The 22,082-nt window shown below is 28.4% G+C and overlaps 1 protein-coding gene across 5 annotated transcripts in view; it reads left to right on the top strand.

Annotated features, from left to right (window-relative positions):
* The window catches only part of LOC123291546 (poly(rC)-binding protein 3), a 39,789-nt gene extending 22,105 nt beyond the window's left edge, over positions 1–17,684 (top strand). Inside the window, exons 3-9 of one of the 5 annotated variants that reach the window (XM_044871867.1) lie at positions 7,068–7,124; positions 7,213–7,329; positions 7,943–8,221; positions 8,536–8,658; positions 9,739–9,844; positions 9,974–10,253; positions 17,512–17,684. In XM_044871867.1, coding sequence (XP_044727802.1) covers positions 7,068–7,124; positions 7,213–7,329; positions 7,943–8,221; positions 8,536–8,658; positions 9,739–9,844; positions 9,974–10,253; positions 17,512–17,596 — 1,047 coding nt within the window. In that variant the 3' untranslated portion in view covers positions 17,597–17,684. Of the gene's footprint in view, positions 1–7,067; positions 7,125–7,212; positions 7,330–7,942; positions 8,222–8,535; positions 8,857–9,738; positions 9,845–9,973; positions 10,254–12,312; positions 13,529–17,511 lie in introns of those variants that run through there. The other 4 variants (XM_044871863.1, XM_044871866.1, XM_044871865.1 and 1 more) reach the window with 4 other exon arrangements.
* Positions 17,685–22,082: the final 4,398 nt, after the last annotated feature.

Below are 22,082 nucleotides of genomic sequence, written 5' to 3'. Positions count from 1 at the left end.
ATATTATATGTTTGAATGAATATTAAAATTGAAATAAAGTCTTTATACATACATAGATGTCCTGTTTGTTTCTGTTTTTCTGTCTGGTTTCTTAGAAAACCATCAGCATTTGTTTATATAAAGCTTTGATAAAATTAGTCCTGAATACACAACAAAAATAAACTTTGTCTTTTTTTTTTTAATTTTTGTTACATAATTAACATTTACAAAGTTCAGATTTATTAATATATTTTTTTACAAGCTTTCATTTAATTTGCAATGTTTGTATGTATGTATATTTTTTCGCAATGCATGGTTAACAAAGTGATGTCATTCTAAATTCAATATGGCGGAAAATTATCTTATGTATACAGGCCTTTTCATCATGTCATAAGCGCAAGTGCAGAGTTTATTTTTTCATACTGACAGCCATAAGTAGGACTAAGATAGAAGATATTTGTTATTCATTTTATCACATTGGTTATAAATCATTTAGTACGAAACGAGTGTGAATCGTGATTTTAAAATGAAAAGCCCTATTCCCATGATATGGGTCTCAAATGAAAGAGTTTTCTGAGAAGAATACCAATAATATTTATATAATTCGGATAATAATGCAAGTTGATAATAATACCTGTTCTTCGTATGAAATAATACGAAGCACCAAAATATGCTAAAAGCGTTTCGTTTTGATAAATATAACGTTAATCGGTATTAAAGTATTTGAAAAAAAATTTTTAATGAAAAATACTTCTTAAAGGACAAATTTTAATTGTACTAAAAAGTAGAAAATAATTTTATCTATGAGTCACTCATACCCGATTAAATGTAAAAGCTTGAGGCGCTCAATTTAAAATAGCAAAAATGAATCTGAACGCCTCATCTACTCCACATTCATTTCGATTTATTCTTGATATTAAGTGCCTCAATCTTTTACAATTAGTTGGGTATGAGTGACTCATAGATAAAATTATTTTCTACTTTTTAGTACAATAAAAGCTTGTTCCTTAAAAAGTATTTTTTATTAAAAGACTAAAAAAAATGTATATATATCAAATATGGTGAAAGCGATGTGAAAATCAGTACGCCAACCTAACCATGCATAGCGTCCAAACTAAATGTGCATGCCAAATTTCAGCTCAATCGGAAAACGGATCAAATTTGACTTGCAAGATTTGATTACAGACAGACAACGGGACAGGTAAAACTAAATAAAAGCTTGTAAATATAAAACGGTCTCTAGTAAAGACTAAAATAATTCCGTCTAATCTGATCTCACATAAGTGGACTGAAGATTAAATTAAATTATATATTAAGATGTTTGATTGTTTGAAATAAGCGGCTGGTTCTTATATCGACAATCATATTATATAGATAGACTTGTAACTAACATCTAGCTATGAGGATACTTATAATAATCATTTTATGTTCTTCTTCTGTCTATTAACAGAACATGATGCGATGGTTATAACTGTTTTTGTTTGACTCCTTTAAATGTTTGTGTTGTTCCTTAATAGTTTGTATATTATTCAATTAAACGAATATCGAAATATCTATTTCACTGATATTACGCAGGGGATATCTTAACTCAATTTAAAATGAAAGACAGTAATTATGATAAATTTATCTTTTTAATCTCGATATCACTCACATGTCTTGAAAATATATCATGCATTATTGATTTATGTTGCTGTATAGAAGAGCACGTACTTTCGGTTATTTGTTTGAGAATTTCTAAGTAAATATAAAAATAACTTTTAGAGACAATCTCCATTTAAAGTAAATATAGATTTGAGATCTAAAGATTTAATTAGAGCAAACTGCGAGAGATCTGCAGATCTAGTTAGAGCAAAGTAGCATGTTTATTATCTCTAACGAGATCTTTGAAACTAGCTTGAGTAACCCTTACTGTTATTTAAGCATCTATAAGATAAGATGACCTATACTTGTGGTTGACATAGAGGTTATTGTAAAATACTAGAAAACACCGAAAAACAGAAGTCAATTTAGCGCTTAGAAGTGCCATCAATTTGGCTAAAATACTTTTAGAATGTTACACTGTTATTGGATTTTAATACTACGAAAGACTCAATCTAGCGATAGAAGATAGTACTACTCGGATTTGCATATTAGGTAGGCCGATAAGTTCGTAGGACAGACACATAGATGGCTCTACTAGTATTAAATCTATATGATTTTTAGTTAACCCTAACCTTCAAAAGACATGTGTATAAATTTGACAGCTGTCGTATTATTAGTTGGTGAGATCATTTTGAGTGAAGCAACTTTCCGTTTCATCAAAACAATGCACCGTGTCACAAATCAATGAAAACGAAATTGCATTAATTAGGCTTCGAAATGCTTCCGCATCCACCGTATTCTCCAGATCTGGCATCCAGCGACTTTTTCCTGTTCTCAGACCTCAAGAGAATGCTCGCTGGAAAAAAATTTAGCTCCGACGAAGAGGTAATCGCCGAAATTTAAGCCTATTTTGAGGCCAGGCTAATCGTACTAAGAAAAATGGTATCGAAAAATTATATAACCGCTATAAACGCTGTATCAGCCTCGAAGGCATCTCTGTTGAAAAATGTATTTGACTGTGTTTTCAGCCCAATTGTTATTACTCTTCTATGTAAATCCGTTCGTTTTTTGTGACACAGAGGAGTATACATTCATTATACTTCACTTACTCTGACCCTCAACAGACAGGGCAATATTTACTGTATGAAAATTTTGTTCTCTGTTATTTCTTTTGTTAGAAATGTCAGACAGCAAATTAAGCCATTATGTATATGATTAAGATGTCATTCCTACGTTTGGACAAAAATATAAAAAGTATTTTACCAGACAAATGACACCATGATGTGAGTTAAATAAAGACATTTTAAAAAAAATGCGATAATCTTTTTTTGTGTGTATAAAATTAATTTATTTCCATCGAATTAAACAACGTCTTACGTAAATGGAGAAACAATTTGAAAAAACATAAATATAAAAGAAAAAAAACTTTATTGGCAAACCCAACTGGTGAACATTGATTTAGAGTGATTTATAATCTAGGTAACTGAAATAAAAATATGTTGGCGATGTGTTTTTAAAATAAAATTTGTTTGTTAGATTTGTGGTTGTGGTATTCGATTCGTTCGTATTTATTTTTTTCTATACTGTATCTCATGATATATGTGCGTATGACATTATTTTGCGTGCACTACGAACGTAAATAAATTGATAAAAATAAATACTTCTAAAAAAAATGTTATTTAGATCGAATTTTTGTTCAATTGTATTTGCGTTGTCTTCGCCAAACAATGATTTGTATATTAAGTATCATCGTTGTTTGCTTGACTGCTTTATTGCATTTGTACTATTCCATCCTTTTCGTCTGCTCTTTTGTATGTCTGTTCTGATTCGATACACAACGATTAAGGAATGTTTTATATTGTTTGGCAAATAGTAAGTTTCTCCCCTTCGTCTCTTTTGAATTGACCCTGTTAATGTCAAGCATGTATGTCATCGATACCGAGTATTAAGACTCAATAGACTATTCCACTGAGAGTTTAAAAATTTTTACCTGCATTTCAGAGTTTAATTAAAACTGCTTATAAATCGGGTAATTCAATACTTACTATTCATCATTTGGTAAGTATTTCTTCTTACCACATTGCAGTTAAAAAAATTGAAACTCTCTTAAAACCACCAGGCGAACCAGTCATCCGTATTTGTGTTACTCTCGATATATTTCTAAGGACCATTCCAATTCATCGTTTTAGCTTTTGCCTACTTTGGTATCTTCTAATCATTTTTCGGGTGTGGTGTATTTCTTTTAAAGTTTTATGTTCTGTCGTTCCATCTGTATGCTAATTGGCGAAGTCTTTCATATTTCACAAGACGTAAGCTGACTTCGGTATTAAAGATTTCTTTACTTGTGCATTCTGATTTTTGGAGCATAGTTTTCTCTAATGTTTTACGTTTGTTACGCTTTTCTTTAAGACTTTTATGTACAAATTTTTGATTGGGGTGATAAAAAATGTTTATATTCAAAATTAGAAACTTGTTACGCCATGTGTAGATTGTGGATGACCGATTCTTACGTTCATGAATTTTGGAACACTGTGTAACTGTATATTATACTAGCTCGATTCGTGAGGAATATCGCAGTGCGGTACCCGTGGCTAAAAACAGACTGGGGAAATAATATATAAGTGATAAATATCAACAGTAATTTATTTTCTTTTTATTTATAAACAATTTTATTACAGATATGATTTGTTGATACAAATTACACCACTGAACAAAATTAAATCTTATTATTTCTCTAGACTTTTTCCTTAGCGATACATTTTTAGACTGTGAGTCTATTTTTGTCAGTAGCCAGCATGATGAGCTTTCAAATGAGGGGTGAATCATGGAAATTGATAAAGTAATAAGGAAGATCTCGCGATGTGACAGGGAAATAGGCCAAAGAAATAATATATTTAATTAGTTTTTGGTAGATTAATTATTATATTATCAAAGTCTTAAAAAATTGAATAAATTTCACGATACATGAAACTTTAAATACTTCGAATTTATACAATCGTAGATCTTAATTTCAATAAATTTTAAATTACAGTACGCGATCAATCATTTTCTATCACAAATGTTCTAATCTGGTCGTTGACTCTTCACAAAAGCTCACTAAACAGATGTGATGAAAAAACAAATTTAAAAATTCATGTGGTACACTTACTCTTGCATGTATCGTAAAATGACATTTCCATACTTATATTCGCCGCAGCAGGTATATCATTTATATTTGTTTGTTTTCGTTTGTGTGTGTCGTGAACGACTGTCTGTTGATCTGTAGAGATAAATTTAACATATTTATAAATTACAAATAGAAAATATTTTAACTACGATTGCCAAATTAAAATATTATAACTATTTCTGGTATTTAATTGTTTGTAACGTGATTGTTTCAAATATACGATGCATTACTAAAAGCTTATTTTCATTCGAACAATGCTAAATTAGAAAAAGAAAATTTTAGTTTTTCCACTATGTACTTAATCATTGCCTTAATATTTGATTTGTCTTGTAATGTATCTTAAGGACATCAGCAAAAAGTTGTGCCACCTTTCATTTTTTAGTAATGCGTGTGTATAACTTGTATACTTGCCTACCGTTGTCTAAACAACTATTGTTTGAAACTGACAATAACCTGAAGGCCAGAGCACACAGTTGTTACCCACCGTTTTAGAATGACTACATAGTTACTCAGCATTTACTTCTAGTAATATTATAATCATTTTCTTGTACATCGGTTTGCTGTGCGTGCTAAGGCACGATATATAAACTCAGTATTGTTTTAATTACGAGTTTGTTAGGATGAGTTTGTCAATTATAGAGGAGTTGGTTGGGTTTTGAAGTTTTTAGCCCTTGCGTTCAAATATACGATACTATCACGGAAAACGGAAATATTATATAATAAAAGTTCAAGATAGAATTTGACATCCATGTATTTATATATAAAAGATATTACTCAGCCATCGTACGTCTTCGGGTTTTTTCGGGATAGCTTTTATATAAATTATACTACATAGTACGTACAACAGACAAGGCACCTATTGTTTTCAAACTGACAATCACCAAACGGACACGCACACTATAAAATACTTAAGGAGTAAACTCTAGTCGTGCGTCGAAGCTAACAGGCACAATTTTTTGTTACAAATCTGATTTCTAGATAAATAAATTAATCAAAATTATAAATTTCGCCAAGAACTTTAAACTTAATTTCGTTTTCGTCATATTCCAAAAAGGTATATAAAATAATGGAGTCATTAGAATATCTTTCAATAGTTTTAACTGAAATCAATTCTTCTAATGAAGTTGGGGTACAAATAATTTCAACTCTACATCTACAATTGCCTTGGTGCTCTGCTCGTAATACCTTACCATCTATATCAGAAAATATTTTTTTGCAATAAAGACTTTTTGCTCTCATAAAGATCTATCTTTCTTCATCAAGTACATTTTGCTCTATATATTGAAAATACATTATTTTATAAAATGTTTAATATTTGTGAAATATTAATAATCCCTTTCAGAAAATATAAAATGCTATTTTATAGTGTTTTAAAATATTTAAACAAAATATCATTTTATCCTTCCAAACATGAATGAAATTGGCATTAAATAAAGTTTTATTCCCTAATGTATAAAGTAAAAGCCTTACCTTGAGAGAGACTGATGGTAGGTGGTTGCTTGAGTGTCTGACGAACAAATGAAAATTATTTATAAAGTTTGAGGTGGGAAGGATAAATGTTTGCTTGTTTCATTATAATACATAGAAATATTAAATTATTAATAAAACATTTTCAAAATTAACATGACTTAAAGCTGAGGACTGTAATAACATAAAGCTCTGGTAACAAAACAAAACTTTATTGTTATTAAATTGAGATTACTCGACTAATTTTTATAACAAAACTTGTAATTAACTACATACAACAAGTCGACTTTATTTGATATGATGATACATACGTGATTACTCTCAGGGAGTTATAAGGGGACGTGTTATCATTTTAATTTGAATAAAAAATAATTCTAGTAATTAAATATTTCGTTTATATTTTGTATCATTATTTGCTGTATCCTGCAACCTCTCTCGCAAGCAACTCTTTTTTTGATATGTTTCTTTACTTTTTTTCTTGTCCTTCCGTGTGTTTTTTAGCAAGACCCAATTGACTTATGCAGCCCATTTACGAACTCGACCTCACTTTTTATGTCCCGAGTACGCTGTATATTTCAGCTTGATATCATTTTTCATTTTTGAGTTATCATGTTACAGATGGACGGACGGACGGACAACCGAAAATGAACTAATTAGATGATTCCATGAACATCTATACCAAAATTTTTTTCGTAGCTTCAATAGTTTTAAGAGTTACAAACTTGGGACTAAACTTAGTATACTATGTATATTTCATATATACATGGTATAATTAAACAATAATCTGAATATTGTTCTTCGAAATGTCTTCGCTGTTTCTGAAAATATTTGTAGAAAATTTTAAATATTAATTTACTTTTTCTTTTCTTTGCAGGAAGTTGGTAGTATTATTGGAAAAAAAGGCGAAATCGTAAAGAGATTTAGAGAAGAGGTAAGTTATACAGTTTATTGTACCTTCTTCTAATAATTTTTAAGAATTAAAATTTAATCAATCCGTTTCTTTTTTCATTACTTTACAGTCTGGAGCCAAAATCAATATATCAGATGGATCATGCCCTGAACGAATTGTGACAGTCACCGGACAAACAAATGCCATATTTAAAGCATTCACATTGATCTGCAAAAAATTTGAAGAGGTATTATTATGACAAAAATAAATATAGATTAGTTTTAATAATAGTGAATGAATTTGTTGGTAAAAGAATAAGAGTATAAGCGGGGGACGTGGGATGTGGGTAATGTTCGCCAAACCATTGCGAATGTCGTATGTTTTGTTTTTCTTTCTGTTTATTCTATAGGAGCCACAAGTTTATACTTTTTATTTTGTTTACCTATTCTGAAGAACCTAATATTTACTCAGATTTGGACGTTACATCTAGAATTTATTCTCAAACTAATTATTTTTGATTATGGAAATTCTTGTTCTACTTTTTCTAAAAAAAAAACGCTCTGAGAAATAATTTTTGGAATAGAAAGTTTGTATGTAATAGTGCAGGAGGTTTTACAAAATAATTCGAATGGAAATTTCAACAAAGATTTGTTGACAAATTCGACTGAAGATAGGACCAGTCGACAAATTATTTTATATTTTATTTTCTCAATTTTTAATTATCATTTTCAATTTATTTATTATTTAAATTTTTTGTTATTTTAAAAAAAAAATCGAAAAAACCGCGATTTGATTGCGAGTGGTGAAAATGTTTTAGTCAAATTCACATAATTATTTCTTCAACTGCATTCTATGCGCAGTGGTGTTCGCAGTTCCAAGAGTCGGTGAGCACGGGTGCAAGTAATGGATCAGTTCCACGGCCACCAATTACACTACGTTTAATTGTGCCTGCAAGTCAATGCGGTTCTTTGATTGGTAAAGGTGGTTCAAAAATTAAAGAAATTCGTGAAGTTACTGGTGCTTCCATCCAAGTTGCCAGTGAAATGTTACCAAATTCAACGGAACGTGCTGTAACCATCTCTGGAATTGGGGAAGCCGTGACACAATGCATTTATCACATATGTTGTGTCATGCTTGAGGTAACTATTACAATCATCTTTAATAACTCTGCTTTATTATGTCTAGTCTGTTGGTTTCTAAAATAATCTTACTCTATCGCTGCGCTGTTTTAATAAAGCTATAACTTAATAGCTGTATGTCCTTTTTTTTTAAGGAAACATGTTATGTTTAATTTCATTACATGATAAAATTAATACGTTTGGAAATTGGAGTAACGAATTGAGAATAAAACAAAAATATAGTAAAAGCGATGTAGTTAATAATTTAATAAGCAAATTTATTTTTCAGATAGTTTCAGCATTCAAATTAATTGTGAACCTCATTTTTATTACAGTCCCCTCCTAAAGGCGCCACGATTCCCTACCGCCCTAAGCCTCAGGTCGGCGGACCTGTGATCCTGGCCGGTGGACAAGCTTATACCATCCAAGGCAACTACGCCGTACCTGCCCATTCCGATGTAAGTAATACCACAGCCTTAATGGCTCCTCACCACCCAGGCCCCCCTTGTGCCAGCCTATTCCCCCCTGGCCCCCATCACCCCTTGCTGGCGGCCGTCGCCGCGACCACTGTGGCAGCACAGGACGCACTCAAGAATGGGGGACATTTTCCGCAGGCTGCGGCTCTTCCGCCTATACATCTCGCTGCCATGCAGGATGTAAGTGTTTTTATAATGCAAAAACAAATGTTGGTTGTCCCCCCTCCGAATCCCGCCACATGTCCAGTCGTTGTTGTGTTTTTAAAAACGTTCCAATTAATTCACTTTTTAGTTTCCAATATCTGTCAGTATTGTGTGCTAACTTCCTCAAATATGTTATACCCTTAACCTATATTGCCATGTAGTAGATGTGCCTCATTAAACCGAATATATTTTGACGTTAATATAAAATCAAACAATTCAAATTGTTTTATTGAGAACCTAAAGATTCAGTTCATTAAAATGGTTTATTATGGCTAATTATTCATTATTATCTTGCTTCTCGAAATAACCTTTTTGGGAGTAAAGATTCAATATAAGCTTATATTATTTTTTTAAATTTGTGTTTGTAAAAAGTAGTAAACAATTATAATGCTAGAATTAAATGTACCATAAAAATGGCAGTTCATTTAGGATATAAATGAATTTTTGTTATGAGGAGAACCTGCGATTAAATCTAAAAATACAATATTTAAAAAATATCGAAATGCTGGCATTCTTTTTCCTTAATTTTGATTAACTTTAATTATTTGTGAATTTACTATTTTGCATGAATAATATTAAAATTTGAAATTCAATTCAAAAACATCTTTCATAAATTTGCATGCTGTTGATTTTTAAGATTTTACACGATTCGTTGTTTTTGGATGTCGTTGCAAAGGAATTTTTTTTTATTGAAAAAATATTATATTTAAGAAGTAATGTTAACGAATCCTGTAAGATTACAAAAAAGTATTCTTTCAATGTTATTGATAATTGAATTTATCTTTGAATGATGTTTTAGAATTATTTTGAAAGTAAATTTTGGTGATTAAATTTTTATATAATTTGAATTTATTAAAGATTATTTCACAGATTGCTGGCATTGGTAAAAGTCCATTGGCTGGTTTGGCAGCCTTAGGTTTGGGAGGATTAGCTCCCGCAAATACAGGAGGATTAAATCCAGCAGGTACGTTTGTTAAAGAAAAATCGTAACACTATTTTATATGGCTAATTTATTTTGAAATATTTGTCAGTAAAATAGTGAATAAATTACTTTTTAAATAATATTTCAAAAATAAAAACTTTGTACTTATAGCATTGGCAGCCTTAGCTGGTTCACAGTTACGTACAGGAAATCAAAATCGCAATCAACAGAATTCCAATCAACAAACACATGAGATGACAGTGCCAAATGAATTAATTGGTTGTATTATTGGTAAAGGTGGTACAAAAATTGCTGAAATTCGTCAAATTTCGGGTGCAATGATACGAATTTCCAATTGTGAGGATCGTGAAGGTGGTAATACAGACAGAACAATCACAATATCTGGCAATCCAGATGCTGTTGCGTTAGCACAGTATCTAATTAACATGAGGTTAGTTTTATTCTTGATTGTTTGTTTCGGAACATTGGGTTTACGATATCAACGATTCTTTCGAATAACTTGAATTTCTTATTCGTTTATATTATGAACAATATCGAAATAACATGAATGACTTATTTTTGAAGTTTCAAGTTTCTCATAGGTATGATTAAATTTGATTTTTTAAAATTCATTAATCTTGAGAATTACTGATATCTGTAAGCCATTGGCAGCTGTTTATTAACAATATCGATTAAAAAATTAATCACTTTCGTATATACAATGTTTTGCTAAATTAAAATTCTTGCAAGAATTTACAGAGATTGTAGAAATAATAAAATTATAACTTTTTTTACTAGCCTGCAAGAATTCAGTTCAAAATTTTATATCTTTTTATTGTCAGATTTTTTCACGGTCTGCAGCATTTATATTTATTCAATCTTTCGCTACTTGATGAATTTATCATGATTTTTCAATTAAATTCTTGTAAAACATATATGTACGAAGGTCAAGAAATTTAAAAGGCTCTATTTTTATTTTTTTAATATTGATAGTTTCTTCTGTGACTTGAATCTTGATGATTTGATTTGATTTGAATATGCGTTGTCCGTATAAAAATTTTTCCAATAAATTTTTTATTTTTGATTTATTAAAATGATTGGTTTGTTATTTATATTATTATTTTGGTTCATTTCAATTATAAGTCCTTTGTTGTTCATTAAAAACATATTGCGGAAGGAATGTATCCTCTGAAATATATAATTTCTTTCCTGGTCATTAAACAATTTTTTTTTTTTGTATCCATTATATCACAATTAACGTGATTTTTTTTTCAATACTTCCAATTATTTCCAATGATCAAAATCAACTAATCCCGTATTTATAGGATTTTAACACTCATCGGAAACTTTGACTATTTGGTTGACTTAAACTAATTGCGTATTTTATTTGAGCTGTAATAAAAAATTCTGTTGACATGTTCGGTTATTATTTAAATAATTCATTGCTTCTCCATGTACCTCCTCTCCTAATGTTATTTTTATAGTGGCAAAGAATATGAAAACAAAAAACACGAAATTAATATTAATATATTTTCGGCGAATTCGATCAAATATATTCCTCTTCCGGTTCCTGCATTGAAATTACATTCATAATAGCCATGTAAATGATTATTCAGAAGCGTCAACATGAAGATAGCTTTGTTCGTAAAATTTTTTTTTTAAATTAAACTGCCTAAAGCAGAAAGTGGGATAAACTATGTGTGTTGTCTGTCCTCTTCTCTGGCTTAATGCCTATTCTACAAGGCGAACATCTTACAACTACAGCCTTATAATCGTAAGTCGTTTGTCGGGTATCAGATGACTCATGTGTGCTATAACTTATTTTTGACATTTATGAAAGGCTATATTACGCATGCGTCTGTCAAACGACATACCACTTAAATTGTAACTTGATAATCACAGAAACGATATTAAATAACAACTTACATTTTTAAAAATATTAAAATACTTTTCATGTGCCTAATCACATTTTGAAAATATTTTTTTACGAAAAAGGCTTTCATGTTCGGACTAGAAAGAATACTCTCGTATCTAATGTAAAAGCTTGTTAAAAATTACTCATTTTGTTGTTTTCGTAAAATCGATAAAATTTCAATAAAAATTGTGTAACTACCTAAGAAACTTTTGAAACGTTTCGGCGGATATAGTTATTGTACTTCTATGATATCGTTTATCGCAATATACGTAACCGTGAAATCTCTATCGATTACGTTAGCGAATGCCATTGTTGCTAAAATGTTGCTATACCACCATTCTTAAAAATATAATTCAATCGATGTGTGTTACATTCCTGTAAATACGGTTGCTAACATCTAATAACAATTTTTTCCAAATTTGATCACTGAACAAACAATCCATAAAGCATTTAAATCTCAAAACCATAATAAAATGTCATATTCAAAAATATCCAAGCCTTCTTCGAGTCCAGAAGGACTGTCCATTCACATCAATCATCAAATAATCTGTCCGTATTGCCAATCCTACCATATTTCTTCTCTTGTTGTCCTCAGTGTTGAACTGCAGAAAGCTAACCTAGAAGCTACCCAAACCACTAGTCCCACAAGCGGGGGCGGAGCGACCGCCCCTACTCCTGCCTCCTCGGCCGCAGTGTCCGCTTCTCCCCTCGCGAGTGCCATCCCACTGGCTCAGCTCCTGTCAAAGCCAGGTGCATTGAATGCATTAACTAGCCTAACGGCACTCGGAGGACTAACTGAGCTGCTAGGAGGAGCTCATGCCAGCGCAGCGGCCGCACCTGTGCAGACAACTGGAGTTCATCGAACACATAAACCATTTACACAACGTTTACGATCACCAGGAAGTGGTGGATCAAATTCAAGCGAAAATTCCAAACTGAAATCAGATAGAAATAAATTCAATCCTTACTGAATTTGTTTATCGATTTGAGTTTGTTGTGATTGCTTTATTTTGACGCATTGTTTGTTCGATTTAAATATCTTATTTGTTTATAATAAATATTAATTTGGGTCGACAGAAGTTGATAATACTTCAAATGACAGCAAAAAATATATTTACATCGAGCAATCAGGAAGGATAATTTTTAGTTATTATATATTAGTAATCAGGTTTATTGCCATATTTTGAATGAAATTTATCGAAGTAAGTTTTTTTTTTCTTATACATATCGTTTACATTTTTTTTAAGAAAAGAGATTATATTTTTACGCCAAACAATTTAGTAAACTTATCACAAAGTTAGCCTTTCATATAAGAGTATAATTAGCTAGTTGGATTAATAAAATTCACTGAATTAGTATAGTTTGTTGATCAAAATGTGATATCATATCATTCAGATCCTGAACTCTTAATGAAGCGACATTTAGCGACATTTCTATTATTCTTTTTTACTTAAACATAAACGTCAAACATAAAAAATTCGATTTTAATAAATTCGACACTTCGACAATATTCAAATTATTTATTTTAAAACTTCTATCAATCCTTAAAAAGGCAGACAAAAAAACTCATAGAAATTTCGATTCATTATGGGCTCATGGTCTATAATTTCATAAACGGGACAGATATTATGCACTGAAAGACAATATCCTAAAATAGCATTGCAATTACTCTTAATAGAAAGAATAGGCATTAACTTTTTTTTTTGTGCAAACGTAAAATTTTGGTAAAATTTTGTAAAAATATAATCTCCAAAGTTTTTTTGTTTTTTCGATTTATTGTATTTTCTGATAATCATGAATTACTTTAACGACAATATCAAGAGTTTTGATAGAATTTTATTTTTTTAAATTATTTACAAAGAAAAAATTAATAATAAATTTATAAATGAAAATTTCTCGCATTGATTTTTATAAAATTATTTTACAAAATTATGTACATTTTTCTTTTAATTTTTGTAATTTTTTTTTTTTAATTTCTGTTGTAATTTCTTTTTATTTTTTTTTAAATTCAACACACATATTTAAGAATAAAAAATAAATTTTATAATTATATATATCGCTTATAGGACCATACAACAAAAAAATATTATTACTGTAATTTTTTCATATCTTTATAATTAAAATAATTATAATTAAAATCAAACAAAAAAAAAATGTGTATATGGTTAATTAAAAAGTATATACAAATTGATTCGTCTTTTTTACAATTAGACAATATTTAGATTTTAAAAAAGACTTAATTGTTTTTAAAAATGCGAGTAATATTTTAGAGGGTAAACGTATTATGTGAAGATTATATTAGATTAAGATTTTCTTTATTGTGATATTTAACGTTATTTTTGACATTGTCTGGGAGAATGCTTTTTAAATCGAACTAAATTCTAATCTTACAACGCCGAAACATACAGTGGTTTCTATATAATACGTTAAAATATATTTTTTTTTAAACAAACGTTTAACAAACCGACAAATGAGGTTTTTTCCTTATAGCTTCTCCAGAAGCTTTGCTAAGAACACTCCAATAAAATACCTTTCAAGACAAAAATTCAAAATCAATCTAGGAACTTTTTTATACAATTTTAATTATTTTTTTGCAAAACAATAACAACGTCGTAGAATGTACAGAATTCGATCTTGGCAGCAGCTACATATTTTTTTTAAATTGCTTAAAAAAATAATCTCAATCGCCATCTGATCGACAAAAGTCACTGTTTTTGTTATAGCCCTGAGAAATCTTATTATCTGTAAGATATTTTTCGACCTAAAAAGACATATTGAGCATTACCATTCGACTATCTAGTGTCAACTTTTGAAGGATAAAATCAATCTAGTTGTTTCTTTAATTATATTGTTATAATCAAAACTGTTATATTCGCTGGAGAAGTTTAGTCATATTGAAATATTTTCACTATCACTTCGGCTGATATCCGAATAAAAACAGCATAATAAAGTCCTAAGAGAATACTGTAACATGAATCTGGAGTTATTTTTCATCTTGGGTTCTTCGTTACGTTTTAAATCAAATAACTTAACTTAAAGGCGTATTCCTAAAAGACATGTTTCGTTTTTGGTAGACGGTTGTTTTATAAGACAGACATTTAAACGGTACAATTGAAATTATAGTACAATTCGAATGGACGATTTTCATTTTCTAATATAATCTACACGTAGACAACTTCTTTGTTGGCGCTACACTTACATCGCATTCAAGTGTTTCGTTAACAAGAAGTAATATTTGTATAAAAGAAATTAATCTATAATTAAAGTATAAAAAATATTAATAATTGCTACAAGTATTTTGAAAAGCAAAATTTTATTTAGGTACTTTTTTTAAAAAACGTTAAAAGAAAAAAAACGTTGTTCTATGTGCGTCATGTGTGTATATATTAGTTGTTCACACAAATTTTTGCAGTATGCCTGTGAAGAATTTTCATTGCTATGTTTTACCACAATAAGTTTGTTTACACTTGTTTTTTTTTTTTTTGCCTTTTCTAGTTTAATTTAAATATTTCAATCATGTATTTCAGACATAAAATTGAAGAAATTTTTTGAATGTTGTTTTTATTTTGGAACAAAAATTCGATATTTTACTTTCTTAATAAATAATTAATATTAAAATTTTAGTTTTTTTTATTTATTTTTTTCTGATTTTCTTTAAACTTGTTTATATTTATTTTGTTTTACACAGGAAAATTCATTGTTCGAAAAATAATGAGAAAGATGTTGTCATGTTCGTGGCTTTTACTTTAGTTTAATTATGATACTGCGGGTGTAAAGCACTCTGAACTTGAAATAACATTTTAATCATATTCAGGTTGTTCTGTATTTGACTTGTAGAAATCTGAACTTTCTGAATAAGTTTGTCAAGACAAACGAAAAAAAAGTTTACCAAATTTCAATCCGTGGCCTAATTTCATATATATTGTCAATTGAAAAATTTAAAAATCCACTGAAAGTCAGTAGGCGTGGTAGGCGTACACTTGTTAATATGGAGGCGGACACATAATTTTCTAAAACTATTATTGGCTAATTCTAATAGGGGAGTTTATTGAAAATATATCGAAAATTAGGCCTCAGGTCGAAATTTGGTAAAGAGCTTCTTCGTTCGTCTTGATAAGCTGATTCAGAAAGTGCAGGGTTCTACAGTAAATTATAGAACAACCTGGATATATTATACTGACTCGACTTTAACAGATTCAAATTTTTTTGCTTTATAATTTGAATTCAAAGGTTAATAATTTGTATATTTAGTTGCGTTAACAACTTATTTTTAGCAACTAAAGTGTAATAAATTAAATTAGTGTCAATACAATGATTTACAAAGTTATATTTTTCATACCAAAATTTTATTAATAGTTCGTACTGACACTTTTTTGAACTTTTTATTATACTTTAATTGTTAAAGAAATTGCAATTAAGTAACAAAACAAACCATATATTTAATTATACTTTACTGTAAAAAAAGTGTGGTAACATTTTTGAAATATTTTGTGATTATGCACGAATTATGTGAAACATAAAAAAAGCATTTATACTTATTTTGAGACATTTAGAGTGTGTTAACGGAGACGCTTGTTTCTAATGTGTTAAACTTAACACACATTGTACGTGTTATCACAGATGTTTTTATATACTTAACAATTTTCACATTAAAAATGTCAAAATAAGGTGCTTTTCCTAAATTGATGCATAATGCAATATCCCAGTATCATAATTAAATTATTATGAAGAACCTTACACAATCACTTTCAACATCAATGGTTAAATGTGACAGTAATCATTTAATTGAAAGGTTTTACTAATAAATTTTTAATACACGCAAGTTAGATTTTGATTTCTAAACATTCCTTAATGTTAAAAAATGCTAAATATAATTACTGCCTTTTATATTTATGAAAAAAGAAGTTTTTTAAACTCAATAGTAGGTGACCTGTCTATGAATTACTAGTTAAGATAAAGTTTCATCACATATTGATAACTGTTCTTAAAGATGTTCCTTGGAACTTGCGAAGAAGGGATTAATTCGGAATACACATGAACATATACGTACATTTTGATTCGTAAGAACGGTTAGTTAATTGAGAAATACGTGCAGTGAAGATTTTCATCATTATATTCTTTTCGAAAAAATGTATTGTTGGTCTTTTCAATATTCAGCTTAACAAATCCTTAAGAATAGTTATCAAGATAAGCTCAACCCAAATTTTGTCATGATTTGTGATTCTCGTGAAGTCAACATGGAGGCTAACACTTGCTATAATAATTTTAGGATCTTATTATTGAGTTTTTAATTGGCAAAAAAGATAAAAAAGAAACTGTATTTAAATAAATATATTTTAGTAGCTTTAATGTATTTGAGATTGATTAAAAATAAAATCGCCGATTTTAAAACTTATAAAATTATTTTTTATTTAATATTCGTCTTTGTCACAAATAGAAAATTTTGCTCACGGTGCAAAATAAATGTTAATTTTTGTTAAATATTATCAAATTTTCTATTTGTCACAAATAAAAAAATTAAATTTTCACAAAGTTTTTAGGTTTCTGAAAAATCGTCGCTAAAACAACGCTTAATATCATCAAATCACCTAGGTAAATATCCTTTTCCTTAACCATTCTATTTACGCAATATCCTCAAAAAATTAAAAACAATTCATTAAAAAAAAAAATTTTTTTTTGTTTTTCTTTGTTTTTTCGTTTGAATAATTTTTTTAAGATTAATATCACTTCAATTAAAAGTAATTTTTAGAATAAACAAGGAGATGTAATTAATGATAAAATTAATTTCTCACAGAATATCAATGGAAACTGCTGGACTTCCACTTCCAGGTTATCACTACATCGCTCCAAACCATATTGTGAAAGCACCCATACATTAACAGATACAGCCCGATTTCTATTACCATTGACCACCGTTCTTTTTGTAAGATAAAAACACATTGATAATTTTTTTAAATTATTAATCACGGCTGGTGTCTTGTTATTTTAAACAAAAAGCATAATATTTAAAAAATATTTTATTCTCATTTCATTTATTTATTTTTAGAGCAGTTTGACTGTACTTAAAATGAATTATTTCGTATTAAGAAAATGTAATTTCTCAAATTGCATAATAATTGATAATGTTTGAAATTAGAATTTAATATTTTCATGCTCTAAAAATAAATATTGAATATTCTTGCAAAAATAAAATTTTATTACAAAAATGGACAATACTCAACAGTCAAATTTGACTATGATTCATGATTTAACCATAATCGTAAAATCATGATTGGTAAAGGGATCAAGCCAAAGTTATTTTGTTTTTTAAATTATTTTCTTTTTTTCGTTTACTGTTTAAAATACAAAATATTAAAAAGAAAAAAAAAACGTTTCAATTTTATTAGTGAATAATCAGATTATTGAAAAAATCGAAATTCAGGGGCCTCATTGAATCAAAGTTGGCAAAAAAAAAAGGAATTACAAGCTATGTCAGATCTAGTCAAAATTGTGATATACATATTTTAAAAAAAGTTTTGGATTGTATGGAATATAAAATTGTACTTAATTAACACAATAACTGATTTATTCACTAAATAAAATCAAAATTTTTTTGAAAAATTACCGTGTGATTTGTTGTTAATAGATGTAGGTAAGCGTCTTTTAAAAAGATTCAAGATTAATTGTATCTTTGTTTGTAAATCGTTATATTATACATATTTAAAAGTTATCTTGTAGATACGTTAATTAATTAATATATATTAAAAAATATTTCCATTTTGTTGGATGCAATAAACGTCAGTAATAATTATGAAAAACAAAAAAAAATCAAAAAGTACTCATTAAGGTGCCAAATTTACTATTTTTATTTTAAAAAATATTAACAAGAACAAATAGTGTGAGTGTTCATTAATTTATTAATTATCTTAATAAGGAAGAATGCACTTTAGTCATATCATTGGTAAAAGATTTTTAATTGCTCATTAGAATAGAATTGATTAAACATGAATATAAAACCAAAAGACATTTTCTACATCAAGAAGCGATAATATTGTCAAAAAATTCGCTTTATATTACACATCATCTTTTTGCAGCTGGATTTAGGAGTATCAAAAACAAAATGATGTTTTTTTAAGGCTTTATTATTACTGATGTGACTAGTACGATCTTCTAATAATTTTTAGAAATGGAAAGGAATAATCGAAATAATAAATATTAAGATATTTAAAAAATACTGGTCGCATTTATGCAGAAATCATGCTGAATTAAGTCGGTATCTAAAGAAATAATGCAAGGTGAATCGAATGAGTTAAAGTGAATTGTTTTTATATTCATGATATCATAAAAAATAAAACTTAAAATATTTAAAGAAAATCAACACACTAGATTGCGTTTGTTCACATATTACAAGATTTTGAATATCTTGTAATCAAAATTGAGAAAAACAATTAAAACTGATGTTAAATATTTGCATCAATATTTTTTTTAAATAATAGTTATTTTTATAAACATTTTTATTAGGATGCAAAATAAAAAATTGAAAAAAAAAAAGTAAAAAAACATTAACTATGATCGTGGTACATAGTTGATTTATTTAATTACTCTTATTTAACAAAGAATTAATAAACGCTTTGCAAAATCAAAAAAAGAATTTTTGTATGGTAATTATTTTACTAATCAATAATTGAATTAATTTTTTAAGTAAATGAATGATATTATATATGAATCAATATTAAACGTGCTTTATCTTTGAAACAATATGGATTTAATCTATATCAGGACTCAGCAATTAGACTATCACTTGGTTCACATATTTGATGTGCCAACAAAAAAAATAAAAATAAAAAAAATTAATAAAAATAATAATAAAATACATGATGTATATAGAAATATCAAATAAAACTAGTCGTTTTTTTGTAAAATGGTCAAATTTTGTGCCAAAAAACATATAGTTTGTTGTTTTACATTATTAATTACAAATAATTAGTATTAATTATTATTGTATCAAATTTTGTAATTGCTGTTTTATTAGGACTATTTATTCGAAGTAGCAACAATATTGTTGAAAGTAAAAATATGTTCCTGAAACGATTCATCGCCATATTGAACGAAGAATTGGTATGCCAAAGAGTTTTGAGTCTTATTTTTTCGAATTTATCTTCTCTAAGAAGATTTTGCGCCAATTAACCTCGGTAGCCTTCTTATTCTATAATAAGCACAAACTGTTTACTCACTTAGATCTCATACCTTAAATCGCTAGTCTATAAACGTACTATTTTCAGAAGAAAATATTTATCTCTCATTTTTCACTATCCCTTTTGGTAAATGGTAACACTATTGGATTCATTTATGTACTTTGGTTGGCAGTTTGCTTAACAAATTTTACAGTGCCACTGCCATCAAATGATCAGTTGGCATTTTCACCCAGATAATTTTGCACAGGCGACACGAAAATAAGATTTTCCAGTCTGTAGTTCTATTTTTGATTTGTGCTAACGTATAATCCGTCAATACTTTAGCATTATCCTTAAAATGTAAGGGCTTGAGAAAATGTGAGGTTGTTCCATCTCCAACGGAAAAATGTTTACCAAACTTGAGGAAACGATTGAAATAATGATATTAATTTAAAATTTTCTTCGAAAGTATTCATGGGATCCTTTTCAGTCTCTAAAACATGGGAGCATGTTTAAGGGTATGAACAAGCTATAAATTTTTTGTGAAGGAAGCAAAAAACTAATATTTCAATATAATTTCATTGTACGATGAAAAATGATTAACGTTTACAAGGAATTCGATTTTGTACCAGGTTGATTTAAAAAATTTTGTTGGGTTGTGTTAGACGGCTCTATTCAGGTCGATTTTCTCGGGCATGGTTAACTTGCTTCGAAAACGCCACCGAAATGGTACAATTCCAAAATAAGTAAAAGACAAAAATAATTTAATAGACCAATTGAAACAGCATTTACATTATTATTTTGATATTAAAACAAAAAAAAAGATATTGAGCTTAGTAGCACTATCTGTATTTTCGACTGTTATTAGAGATTATTAGGTTATATAAATTAGGTTAGATTAAATATATAATATATAAATTTAATAAAAAAAACTATATATGTAAAATTTTTACACTTAAAAAAGAAACACGTTATAAGTATACACTTAAAAATTAATTTTAAAAAAACAAAAAGTAAAAAAATATGACGTAAGAAAAAAAAAACATGTTTATCACTCTTTTAAAAGTAATTTGTAATTGATATTGCACCATAAATTAAATTACTACACAACAGTACACTAGTTTATGGCTAAAATTTTCAAATGAAAAATAAATTATGTATAAAAACGTACGTCAAATGAACAAAAAAAAAAAAATCAAATAACAATTTCAACAGTGTAATACGGTGCTTAATTTATTAAAAAAATACCATTTATAATAAAACAAGTAATCAAATTGTTCAAAAAAAATGTTGTCTTCATTAATTAATATTCAAAAATACAGTAAAGAAATGTATTTATTATTATCATCGAATCAAAATTGTATCTATGATCTGGTTTCCATCAAATGTTCAATGTATCAGGCTCACAGCAATAGGAATATTTATATCACAGCAATAGTGTGATTTAGGGACACCGCCCTGGATTTATAAACAAAGTGAAGACAATCTTCGACGACGGTTTCATGTAATGAAGTAAATTTTAATAAACTCGAGCTAAGTAAAGGGTTTAGCTATGGGGTCCAGTATTATATTATATCCAATAAATAGTAGCAGACACAGTATATTATTAATTAATATTAAATGGTAGTTTAGTTTAACTATTAAACTAATTACCAACATTTTAAAGCTAAAAGGAAATCAATTCTAAATAAAAAATATACGATTGTTTTGCTACACGAATTGTATAGAAATAGTGTTTTTTTTGTTGTTGAAAGAGTTTTCATAAGACCTCAACATCTACTTGATAACCAGGATCACAAATCAATCAGGCACCCGAACATTTTTTTTTTGTCGAAACAACATACTCTACAGTAATTGTTATTGTGATAGTATATTCGAGCCTATCTTCTCAAAGATAGTTTATTAAATTGGTGGTATTGGAACGTTTTATTGGATATCTTTTTGTTGCACAAGCCTTTTCGATAGTGACCCCGAATTCTGTATTTTGTAATCAAGAACAAGACTTTTTTTTTAATTGAATGTCTAAAAACAATTCCGTGATTGGGAGAAGACAAAAGACGAATAATTATTCAATTTTACGGATTGTAAATTGTTATCGATATTTGAAACACTTTACTCTTACCGTATTAGAAGTCTCTTTCAAAAGGCATTATCATGGAAAGATCTTCATCCTATAAATTATCAAACGGGAAATAACTCTTTAATGTCTTAC

This window comes from Chrysoperla carnea, chromosome 2 (assembly GCF_905475395.1).
Source record: "Chrysoperla carnea chromosome 2, inChrCarn1.1, whole genome shotgun sequence".
NCBI lineage: Eukaryota > Metazoa > Arthropoda > Insecta > Neuroptera > Chrysopidae > Chrysoperla > Chrysoperla carnea.
Note: the sequence above shows the minus strand (reverse complement) of the source record. Positions and strands in the feature narration are given on the sequence as shown.